At 53.6% G+C, this 12,397-nt stretch overlaps 1 protein-coding gene across 1 annotated transcript in view; it reads left to right on the forward strand.

Moving 5' to 3' along the window:
• The window catches only part of CUL7 (cullin 7), a 34,096-nt gene that overhangs the window by 1,844 nt on the left and 19,855 nt on the right, over window positions 1-12,397 (forward strand). The window contains exons 2-6 of the mRNA XM_065401297.1: window positions 595-749; window positions 1,215-1,733; window positions 1,985-2,120; window positions 10,004-10,188; window positions 11,876-12,242. Coding sequence (XP_065257369.1) covers window positions 595-749; window positions 1,215-1,733; window positions 1,985-2,120; window positions 10,004-10,188; window positions 11,876-12,242 — 1,362 coding nt within the window. The remainder of the gene's footprint in view (window positions 1-594; window positions 750-1,214; window positions 1,734-1,984; window positions 2,121-10,003; window positions 10,189-11,875; window positions 12,243-12,397) is intronic.

Consider the following 12,397-nt stretch of genomic DNA (forward strand, 5'->3'; position numbering starts at 1 on the left):
CCAGCTCCGTATTTGTCAGTGTTCAGTGAGGCTGGGGCCTTGGCATGAGCCAGCACGTGGTCTGCCAGCGTCTCACTCACCTGGACAGCCCAGCTCAGGCCAACCTCTAGCTGGAATGGAACAGGGGTGTCTTCAGGTGCACTGGGAAGGGGATGGCAGCTGGTGTTTGGCCCTGCCCATGTGTACAGTGGCGCCTCCTTGGCTTTGTACATGAGCCCCCGTTCTGAGGGGGCCACACTGCAGACTTGGGCTATTGTCTCCCCAGGAGCTGCCCTGCTCTCCTCCCCGGGCAGTATGAGCAGCACTGGGTTTTGAGACAGTGGAATATGGGTCGAGCCAGAGACCCCGCAGGTTGGGTGCATCTGAGAAATGTCTCTGGGATCCCAGCCCTTGGTTTCCTCTCCAGGAGCTTCCGCCGGGGCGCTGGGAGAAATGGAGAGAGGCCAGGGCGCGGGTGCTGGGAAGATTGAGACGCTCCTGAGGGGCGCTGGGAGAAATGGAGAGAGGCCAGGGCGCGGGTGCTGGGAAGATTGAGACGCTCCTGAGGGGCAGGTGGGAGGGAAAGCGCTCAGCTGGTGTGTGTCGCTGCTGCAGGGAGTCGGGCCTACGTTCTCCTGTCCCTGAGCCAGCAGGACGGCATTGAGCAGCACATGGACTTCGACAGTCGCTACACCCTCCTGGAGCTGTTTGCAGAGACCACATCCTCCGAAGAGCACTGCATGTCCTTCGAGGGGATCCACCTGCCCCAGGTACCCGCAGGGCTGGCTAGCTCGGGGGGAGGGGCACAGGAGCAGGGGGCTTCACTGGGCTGGGGGCTTGGAGGCCTGTCTGGTATGGAGATGGACGGTGTGGTGACGGGAGAGAGCTCAGAGGCCTATTGGGGAGGGTTGGCTCAGGGTGGGCAGGACAGGGGGAGGTTGTGGGGAGGGTTGGCTCAGAGGCCTGTTAGGGATGGGGGAGGGGAGGGGAGGGTTGGCTCAGGGTGGCGAGGATGGGGGAGGGTTGGCTCAGGGTGGGGAGGACGGGGGGAGGTTGTGGGGAGGGTTGGCTCAGAGGCCTGTTAGGAATGGGGGAGGGGAGGGGAGGGATGGCACAGGGTGGGCAGGCTGGTGGGGCCTGTTGGGGGTGGGTAGCGCTGCTCCAGGACAGGTGGGCAGGCAGGGGGGTGGGAGGGGAGCTCTCGTACCGTGGCTCTGACGCCGTGTCTGTTGCAGATCCCTGGGAAGCTGCTGTTCTCGCTGGTGAAGCGCTATCTGTGCGTCACCTCTCTCGTGGACAAGCTCAACAGCAGCACGGAGCTGGGCGGGGAGCGGCAGGACTGCGCCGTGCCCTGCGCTCACGTCGGGGAGAGGAGCCGCATGCAGCGGGAGTTCGAGTTCAGCATGGCCATGGCCAATCTCATCTCCGAGCTGGTGCGGGTGATGGGCTGGGACCGCAGCCAGAGGATAGAGCTGCTGTCCCTGCAGGAGGGGCAGCCGCGGGTCGTCCGCTCCATCTTCCAGCCCAAGGCTCCCGCCTGCGCCGCCGTCCAGGTGGCCTCCTGCCCACCCCAGAAAGAAGCCAGTGCCTTCAAGACGCGCTCTGCCTTCCCGAGCCGCAGCAGCTATGTGGAGTACGTGCAGGGGAACTTGGTGCGGGGCATGCGAGTGCGCATGCTGGAGGACTACGAGCAGGTCAGCGCTGGGGACGAGGGCGAGTTCCGCCAGAGCAACGATGGCACGCCGCCCGTCCAGGTACGCCTGCTGGCAGCGGGGGGGCTGGGCCAGGGCTGCCGGGCACCTGCCCGGTGTCTGGGGGAGCCTCTCGGCCTGAAGCTCCCTGGTGCCTGGCTGCGTCCTGTCCCTGTGTGGGTTTGGAGAGCGCCGCTGGGGCTGGCGGAGGCCTTGGGCTTCCCTGCTGGCTTGAGGGGTTCTGTGGGCCAGGCTGCTCCTCCTGGGTTGTGGGCAAGCTGCCCTCAGTAACCGGTTTGTGGGGCTCCCCCCAGGTTTATTGGCAGGCGCTGGGCCGCACCTACTGGGTGCACTGGCACATGGTGGAGATTGTCAGTTCGTCTGGCCAGGCGGAGCGGGAGGCCCAGGAAAAGGTGTCCAGCCTGACGGAGAACCTGAAACTGACCACTGGTGAGTGCTTGCTGCTGTGTGATGGCGGGGGCCTGCTGGGCTCTGCCCCTGCTCTGCACATGCTGGGCTGGGCTGGGGCTGGCAGGGCCTGGCCTCACCTGAACCTCAAGCTATTCCTGGGAAGGGGGGAGCTCGGGCCATCTGACCCTGCCACAGGCCTGGTGAGTGACCTTGGGCAAGTGCGTGTCTTCTGTGCTCCTGTTCCCACGTCTAGAGAGAGGGGCACTCCCTTGCCCCACAGGGTGCAGTGATGACACCCCAAAACCCCGGGGAGGTGCCCGGTGCTGGGGCCGTGTGGACACCTCTCTGGAGACATGCATTTGTGCTGGCAGCCTGAGAGAGTCCTGTTTGGGAAGCAGGTCACATGAGGAAGGGAATTAAGGTTCTGCACCCATCCCCCATTTCAGTGGGATCCCCTCCCAGCAAGTCTTCCTTCCCTCTCTGCCCAGGGAGTGCGCACCGCTCCTTTCCTCCCACACCCCGAATGAAGAGGGAGATACGGCTGGGAGGGGGCCACACACACACTCCGCTGCCGGGAGACAAACCTGTCTAGCTGTCTGGGCGCAGGGGTAATTCTGTGGGCAGGTGAACGGTAGGAAGGCCAGGGAGATGTCGTTTGCTTTGTAAAAATCGACAGAATCCTCATTTCAATTATGTCCCCCTCTGTGGCGTGGTGGGGGGAGAGGCTCGCTGCCCCCCAGCTCCAGGTCCTCCAGGCGGTGGAAATTCTGATAACACGGTGTCATTGGAAATGGGTTGAGTTGGGGATCTCTCGAAAGCCCTTCCCCTCCAACACAGCGGGCTCAAACATGACCAACCTAGAACAATGGTGTAGTGTATAGTCGAGAACATTTAAAAATCACCAGCTTTTAGTTACACTTGAACGCGGGCGTGTCGACGTGCCGCCTCGCAAAGTTAGTGTGGCCCGGAACTGGCAGTTTTGTGTCATCCGTCAGTGCTCAGAACGCAGGTCGGATTTCCTTTGTTAATGTTCCAAATGACTGGGAGCGGAAGGAGGGCTTCAGGGGAGTTTGCCGTCCTCGGCAGAAAAGGAGCAGCTCAGTGGTATTATTAGCAGCTCTGCTTGTTATGCCGAAAGTTTTAATAAGGGACTGGTTAAGACGTGAGCATCCAACCAGCAATCCCTGGAATCCATCTGCGAACAGTATACGCCTAGTTACGTGCCATACCTCACATAACGGAATTGATTACAATCCCAGATCAACTTATTTCAAAATCCTGGGTTTTCATTTGGTCTTGATCATTTTTAGGCATCAGTGGGGAGACAGAGTACCGAAGAGGAGCTGGTTAAACAGAACTCTCGGTGACACTTTATGTAGTAACCCTGACCCTGTCCTAGCACCAGCTGCAGCTGTGATACCGCAGCACAGAACGCTGGCCTCTGGAGAGAGATGGCCAGTGGGAGCTGGGGTGAGGACGCGCAATCCGCCCGAAGGGGGCAGATGGAAAAAGCTGTTGGAGAAGGTGGACGAAAGGAGAAGAAGCGAGATGCTGAATTAGCGGATGAACCAGAGCTGGGGTAGGTGGAGAGGAGAGGTGATAGAATAAAAGAAGAACAGGAGAATAAAAGTAAGGGATTGGGAAGTGAGAAGGAAGGACTGGGAAGTGTGACACTACTGGAAGATGGGCTGCAAAGACCAGATTATCTTCCAGGGAGGCATTTGATTCAGCTGGCGAAGACTCTCGCGTCGCTCTGAAGGTGCTTGGAATGGCTGAGACGGTTACTGATGAGGTCGTAAACACTGAGTGTACCATTTAAAGTCCAGCAGGACAATACTTGCTGAGCGACTTCGGTGGGTGTTTTCCAAGAAGCAAACAAACAGAGAAGAACGGCCACCGCCGCAGGGTGCATTTATACCTGCTATCAAGAGGGCCAGTTCTCAAGCAATGGAAAGGCTCTGGAACAGCAGAGTGCGTTCAAAACTACCCTCCCTTATTGGGAATGTCTGGATCTCAGAGGATGGACTGATCACACCCGTTCTGGGTGAAATAACGTGTGCTCCCGAATCAGTCCCTTAGGTAAACAAATGCTCACGTTCACAGACTGCATGTTCGCCACCTTACAGTGTTTGGCCAACAGCCTGCCTTGGCCGGAGCTGTGAGTGCGGTGTCAGTGACACGTCTAGCAGAGACCGGGGATGACTTTGAGGAAGAAATGTTTTCAGTCCTACGTGTCAAGGCTAATTTCTCTAGGATTAGCTGAGATCCATGTCTTTTTTTTTTGTTTTTTTTGTTTTTTTGTATGTAAGCCGTGCATTCCTGTGATAAAGTCTAATTAACAAAAAATGATTTTGAAACATTTTCTCGACTAAAAAGCGACAAAGAGTCCTGTGGCATCTTATAGACTAACAGACCTATTGGAGCATGAGCTTTCGTGGGTGAATGCCCACTTCTTCAGACTGTACATCTACATAATTGCTCTAGGTTTGCCATGTTTGGTACCATTGTGTCTGTGGGGGAAAGAGCTTCAAATGGTCCCCAACGAGACCCATTTCTGATGACACTGTCTTGTCAAAATTCCCACCAACCAGAGGACGTGGAGCTGGGAGCTGGCGGGACACAGAGTCCCCCTTCCCACCTCCTCCCTGTAGAGGGATAGCTCAGTGGTTTGAGCACTGGCCTGCTAAACCCAGGGTTGGGAGTTCAATCCTTGAGGGGGCCACTTAGGGATCTGGGGCAAAAATCAGTACTTTGTCCTGCTAGTGAAGGCAGGGGGCTGGACTCAATGACCTTTCGGGGTCCCTTCTGTGGATTGCCACGGGCACGCAGGGGCGAAAGAAAATGCAGGCCTGTTATTTACCAGGCTGCACGTGGCAATAGACTATATTGGTAAGGGATGCAAGGAGAGTATGGGTCACGATGCAAACTGCAGACACACACACACACACACACACACACAACTAAAATTAATCAATTTAAAGTTTTATTGGGGATAATTACAAGGGGTAAGGGAGCAGCATTTGATTAGCTAATAGAGTTAATGAAACTTAAAACACACAATGACTAAAATATCTACTAACAATATTTATAAACAAAGATGCAGCAATTAGTAATAACTGATACTTACAAATACAAACCAACGCATAATGACCGGCAAACGTAGAAACTCTGTTTGAAACACGTGAGCTGAGAGAGAGGCTTCGAGGTGATCAGGCTCGGTTACGGGTGTACACAGGATACACAGGATTCGTTTTTCTTTCTCCTCTCCCTGCCTGCACATGGCAGGCAGCCCATAAAGTACCAACTATGACATCATAGAAGTGTCATAGGGGACGGGGCCCAAAACCTGTTTGTGTTCGTTTCTGATTGGCACAAGCAAAGTTTACACCAAGTAGGGGAGCAGGTGCCTCAAAGTCTGGCTTTAGAATGCGTGCAACACTGAATGACAAAAGAAGAGGCCAGGGCAATACCGGTATGGGCAAGTTTTACAGGATGCAGACAGGAACTCATCTCAACATGCCCCCGTGCCCTGGCCGAAATAGTTAGGCCGAAAACCTAAACTTCCGAGTCCAACTACTCATCCCCACCTACGAGGGGATGCGCTTCGGGGGTGGAAGCGATGTAGGCCGAGGCAACAAACTTGCGAATGCAGGCTTTAATGAAGGCACATCCGAGACAGAAAAGAGCGAGCCCAACTAGAAGGGACACAAACAGGGATTGGAAATAGGATTTGTAGGGCGCAAGGCCAAGCCAATCGAGCCATGACCAAAACTGGAAGGACTCTCGTGACTCTCGGACAGTAGAGTTCAACGTTTGCAGGTCTTTAACAATTGAGGACAAATTAGGAGAAATAGAAGGCAAAGTAACGCAGCATTTATCAGCAAAGTCGGGATATACTTCAGCAAATTTAGTACAAAATGAGGAAGATTGTAACAAATATTGAATCATTTATCTATTTTGAATACTATACTGAACTAGGGAATTTAACTGCTGTTTAATTAAGGAGAGGCCCTTGCCCGTAGTATTAGCAAGCATTTCAATAGCAAGGGATTGAAACAGCACTTGATCACGTAACATCATATAACCAACAGGGTTAAAACTAACAATAGAGGAGGCAAGGGAGGAAGCTGCTGTTTGCAAACGAGTCCAAAAAGAGTGGGTATTACGATGGTGTCGGTGGCTAGATGGCAAGGTATAAATACCTCCGCCCTGTAGATACAGGGTGCCAATGGTGCATATACCCCGGGGATTGGGAGGAAGCACAGCAAATGCAACATTACCGCAAATCCAAAAATGACCGGGTCTTAAGGAAGAAACTGTGGTATGGTTCCACCCATTATTGGTTACAGAATAAAAGCTGGATGCACGATTGATACATGCAGCCTCAGCATGATGCATATGCTGGGCATGAAACAGATACGTATGTGTTATGGAGGTATAGAAGGTTCCAAAAAAATATTATAATTAAGACGATAAGAACAATTAATGGGAGGGGGATAGGTAAAATTAAGAGTGGGTTTAGTTAGGGAGGTATTAGCATAAGAGAAACTCCACATAGAACAATTAGAATAAGTACCAACCCAAGTAGGGGCTGGGGTTAAACTATTAACAAAAACCCAACAATGAGATGCTGGAACTCTAATACTCTCAATTAAAGGAAAGCTATGATCACTTTGACCTGAAGCATTAAGAACTGGAAACACATAAGAATTAAATTGTGAAGAACAATTATTCCAAACACTAGAAGCAGCCCACTGCACATAGGGGGAATTACAATTCACACTAGAAATATTAAATGAAGAAAAATTATAAACTATTGGTACAAATTGAAAGGGTAATGGATATTTAGGTGAGAACTGAGTGGAGCAAACAAGACAATCTTCTGGACTCAGCGCTGACAGGGACTGGTTTCCGCTGACCTCCTGCACCCAGTAGGCGGCGAACCAGGTTTGTAGTCCACCTTCTCCTAAGGGCTCCGTGGGCAAAGATGTTGTGAGGGAGAGCAGCATAACCTGTAAAACAGAATAATACAAGCCCTGCTCAGGGGCATTAGTTTGTTTATTAAGAACTACATTTGCTGAGCCAGTTATGATGAACTAGCTTGTCACCGGGGGTACTTGTAGCCACTAAGTAGGTGTTAGGGTACTTGCCGGCCCGGAGAATGGTGGCTTTTATAGGTTCTCGATGGCCAGAGGCTTGGGGTTCTGTAAGCCAAACCAGTTGGCCGGTGTTAAACACGGGGGACCAAGGCGGCTTAGGTGTAGGTGAAATGTGAGGCCAGCGAGAGTAACTTTTGTTGAGTGCGATAAGTACCTGGGGTAAAAATGAGCTCCAGTTTTTAAAATCAGGGTTGGGGTTTGCTGTTCGCAGCATAGTCTTAAGGACTGCGATTTTTCGCTCCACCACACCATTGCTTTGAGGATGATATTTAGTATGGATGTGAAGGGAAGCCCCCCATCCAAAAATGAGCTGTTCAATGCTTTTGCTGGTAAAGGGTGGCCCACCATCTGCTTGGACTTCAGTGGGAGTGCCCCAGGCAGCTGCTGTTTGCTTAAGAGCCACAGCGACGGAAGCAGCATTGGTTTTAGTAAGAGGGACACACAAAGTTTGCCGAGACCCCAGATCGACAGTAACTAAGGCTTTTGGAAAACGACGAGCACCTGGCAGGGGTCCTATTAAGTCAATTTGCCACGGACTACCTGGGGCAAAGTGTTCTGCAGCGTATGCAGAGCGCTCATATCGGGGACGATTCATAGTTTTTACCTGCACACACTGCAAGCAGGACTGAACAATGAGCTCGCACTGACTGCGGCTAACGTCAGGCTTTTGGTTAGAAAAGCCAGATAACAGGCCGTACAATTTTGTGGGTGGTAAGTGTCCCCATTCTTCGTGGAGCCAGCGCAACAGCGGGTCGGCCTGTGGGGCGGGATTTGCCATATGAACTTGGGAGACCTCTCTCATTCTTTGATCAAGACTGGAATGCAGGGGGTTAGAGTCTGGTCGATGAGAGGGACAGTGCGTAACGAACCAAGGGTGAGAGAATTTACGAATTAGGGTAAAAATTTGGTCCCACATTTTAACAAAAGCTGAGGGAGAGGCTTGCTCAATTAAAATATCTAAACAAAATTGAGAATCGATACCTAAAACAACTTGCTTGTTGGCAGAGTGGGACACAGAGGAGTTTTAGGAGCTTCATATGGGGGTGGCAAAATTTTCTGAGAGGGACTTGGGGAGGGGGAGGTAGTGATGGGCTCTACCTTTTCTGTCTTCTCCTCATTATCATCTTTAGGAGAGCCTGGGGCTGCCTGTTTAGCTGCAAACATTGTGCCCCCGTGGAGGACAGAGCACAGATCGAGGGCCTTACATATCATGCTAAACAGGACGGTGGAAACATCCTCAGATTTATATTCATCGGGTCGCAATTTTTTGGTTTTCTTAATTAAATTTAATTCTTTTATCATCTGGCATAATAATTTGTGTGCCGGATCAGCAGGTATTACCCGAGGTGGGGGAATCAATTTGGAAACGGTACCTCCGGATTTTCTAACAATGCGGCTACACTCTCTCCAAAGCTGAGAGGGATCTGCAGCACCGAGGTTCTCCACAGTCTCCGTGCACTGAGGCTGTAGGGAACAATCGGCTGGCTGACACCTAAAGCTCGGGTGGCACCGAAGGAGGCATCCCATATCTGCCAGGGTTAATGGTACAGTATAGCCTTTTAGAGTTTTACCCGAGCCAAGGGAACAGATCCATTCTATTTTTGGATCAGTCGAATTTTGGCTAGTAAAAAGGTGAAACTGCAAATGTTGGAACTGTTCAGTTTCATCATCTGCGCGGTCTGCAGCGTGCCACGGGCATGGCCCAACTCCCTTGCATCCTGTTCGTGACGCCATGTGGATTGCCACGGGTACGCAGGGGCGAAAGAAAATGCAGGCCTGTTATTTACCAGGCTGCACGTGGCAATAGACTATATTGGTAAGGGATGCAAGGAGAGTATGGGTCACGATGCAAACTGCAGACACACACACACACACACAACTAAAATTAATCAATTTAAAGTTTTATTGGGGATAATTACAAGGGGTAAGGGAGCAGCGTTTGATTAGCTAATAGAGTTAATGAAACTTAAAACACACAATGACTAAAATATCTACTAACAATATTTATAAACAAAGATGCAGCAATTAGTAATAACTGATACTTACAAATACAAACCAACGCATAATGACCGGCAAACGTAGAAACTCTGTTTGAAACACGTGAGCTGAGAGAGAGGCTTCGAGGTGATCAGGCTCGGTTACGGGTGTACACAGGATACACAGGATTCGTTTTTCTTTCTCCTCTCCCTGCCTGCACATGGCAGGCAGCCCATAAAGTACCAACTATGACATCATAGAAGTGTCATAGGGGACGGGGCCCAAAACCTGTTTGTGTTCGTTTCTGATTGGCACAAGCAAAGTTTACACCAAGTAGGGGAGCAGGTGCCTCAAAGTCTGGCTTCACCCCCAAAAGGTGAGGAAATGCATATTGCTTTAGAATGCGTGCAACACTGAATGACAAAAGAAGAGGCCAGGGCAATACCGGTATGGGCAAGTTTTACAGGATGCAGACAGGAACTCATCTCAACACCTTCCAGTTCTATGAGATAGGTATATCTCCATATATCTTATTTCTTTATTTGAAATGATGATTCTGCTGACTTCTGTGAATCAAATGACACCTCCCTTACCTTTTGATTACTACCTTGCCCTCGGAACAAGAGTTTGCTACCTCATGCTTCCAGCCTAGAGGGGCCAAACGTCCTTGGCTGCCTGACTGGCCCAGGCCAGCTGTCCCCTCCTGGCTCGGATGGCTCTGCAGCAGGGTAACTGTCCTGCTGAGGCGCTCAGGGTTTGTCTCTGCCTTGCTGTGCCCCCCTGCAGTGACCCAGACGTTTTACTGCAAGCCCCTTGGGGGGCTGTACTCCCTGCCCTACCTGACGGAGCGGCTGAGCGAGGACTCGGAGGCCCTGAGCCGGGCCGAGTGGTGGGAGTTGCTCTTCTTCATGAAGAAGCTAGACCCGCATGAGCAGCAGGAGATCGCCCAGCTCATCCGGCAGCACCCGGAGGTAAAGGGAGAGGGGACTGGGGGAGATCAGACAGCAGCTAGGCCCAGCAGCTAGGCCCAGCTTTTCCTTCCGCTGCTGCAGGGTATCATGTCACAGAGCGTGTCTTCCAAGAGCTACACGTGCAGTTTATTCCCCGGGGGGGGGGGGGGGGGCAGGCTGGAGAGGAAAGCCCTATTTGTCCCAAGGCTTCCTGCCAGCAGCCCCTCAGTGCTGCTGGGTACCCCACTGTCCCCCTCTCAGGCCTTGAACTCACAGCAGCAGTTTGGATTTGCTCCCCAAACTCTCCTTCTACTCTGGTAAAGAAAGTCTCTGCTGGTGTCTCTCTTTCTGTGCCTTTCAGCAGGCAGCGAACACAGACTTGCCCTGAGGTTAGCGGTGGTGTTTGTGAGGAGTAGCCCCTCTGCAGTCCCGCCACTGGGCTGCTCATCCATTCCCAGACCCGTGCTTTGAGCGTGCTCCGAGCTGGGTTCTGGAGGTGATGGACTCAGCTATTACATCTGCCTCCCTGGCCTGGAGCCCTGAGAACTTCTAACCTGGTCACTGTCTGGCCTGTCCCGGGTCCTGGCCGGCTAGCGTACCCTGTCCAGCTCCTCCTTCAGCTCCCTTGTTCTGGGAGGCGTTCGTAGACCCGGGGACAGGCATGGTGTAGGAGTGTGACCAGAAGAGAGGGGAACTGAGGAGCAGGTCATTGGGGGCTGACGTACTGGGAATGAGATGGAGCGGAACAGGGGAGCCTTGGGAAGAGCAGAGCAGACTGGGAGGGGAGATTGAACCAGGGGAGTAAGTGGGGGACCAAGGATTGCGGATGGAACAGAGGGAGGAGAACGAAAGAAGAGACCAGCTCTTAGCGAAACTGTGTCTAACAGACTCCAGATTTGCAGGTCACAGGCATGAGGAGGTGCTGTCAGCAGCCACTGGGACGTTGATTGTAGGACGAGAATTGGGCTTGTCTGGTTCTGGCTGGCCTGGGGATATCCCGGTTGGACTATGATAGAATGTCAGGGTTGGAAGGGACCTCAGGAGGTCATCTAGTCCAACCCCCTGCTCAAAGCAGGACAAATCCCTAGACAGTTTTTTTTTTAACCTCAGTTCCCTAAATGGGCCCCTCAAGGATTGAACTCACAACCCTGGGTTTAGCAGGCCAATGCTCAAACCACTGAGCTATCCCTCCCCCTCACACTAGCCCGGTGTGAGGTCAGTTCTGGCTGGCTTGGGGATATCGTGGTTGGACTAACCCGGTGTCAGGTCGGTTCTGGCTGGCCAGGGGATAGCCCGGTATCGGGTTAGCCCGGGGTTGGTTTGGTTCTGGCTGACCTGGGGATATCGCGTTTGGACTAACCCGGTGTGGGTTTGGTTCTGGCTGGCCAGGGGATATCCCAGTGTCAGGTCGGTTCTGGCTGGCCTGGGGATATCATGGTTGGACTAACCCAGTTTCGGGTCAGTTCTGGCTGGCCTGGGGACATCCCGGTGAGGGGTCGGTTCTGGCTGGCCTGGGGACATCCGGGTGAGGGGTCGGTTCTGGCTGGCCTGGGGACATCCCGGTGTGGGGTCGGTTCTGGCTGGCCTGGGGACATCCCGGTGTGGGGTCGGTTCTGGCTGGCCTGGGGACAGTCCGGGTCGGGGGTCAGTTCTGGCTGGCCTGGGGACATCGGGCTGCTGAGGATTAACCCAGGCCCTGCGTTTCCAGCTGTCGGAGCTGGATGAAGAAGCCCTGATCCAGCTGTTGGTACCGGTGGAGCTGGCCCAGAAAGTGCTGCGGGAGCTGAGCAAGCAGTGCCAGGGCTGCACCCTGAGTGACCTGCACAGCTCCCATGTCTACAGCAAGTACTTCCTCCGCCCAGGGGGGGCGCAGCCGGGCGGCCTGGGGCTGGACGCAGCCCCCTCGGAGTCCGCCGAATCCCTGGTGTCCAAGAAACCAAAGAAAGACCCTCCCACCGCCAGAGTGCCCGCCCCCGCCCCGGCCCCCCCGGAGAAATCCGACTGCCAGCTGTTCAGCGAGCTGCTGCGAGCGGAGGGGCTGCCCTGCCCGGAGATGGCGGAGGAGAAAGCCAAGGGTACGTGCCGGCCGGGGAGGGAGCTGCGTGCGGCCGTGGCTGGGTGCTGGGCTCTAGCTAAAGAGGGTCCCTGCTGGCCAAGGGGGGTCTGGGCAGGGGAGCCCCAGCGATTGGCTCGGGGAGGGGCTGGCCGGAGGGCTCGTGGGGCAGCCTGG

Source organism: Emys orbicularis, chromosome 3, assembly GCF_028017835.1.
Source record: "Emys orbicularis isolate rEmyOrb1 chromosome 3, rEmyOrb1.hap1, whole genome shotgun sequence".
NCBI classification, from domain to species: Eukaryota; Metazoa; Chordata; order Testudines; family Emydidae; genus Emys; species Emys orbicularis.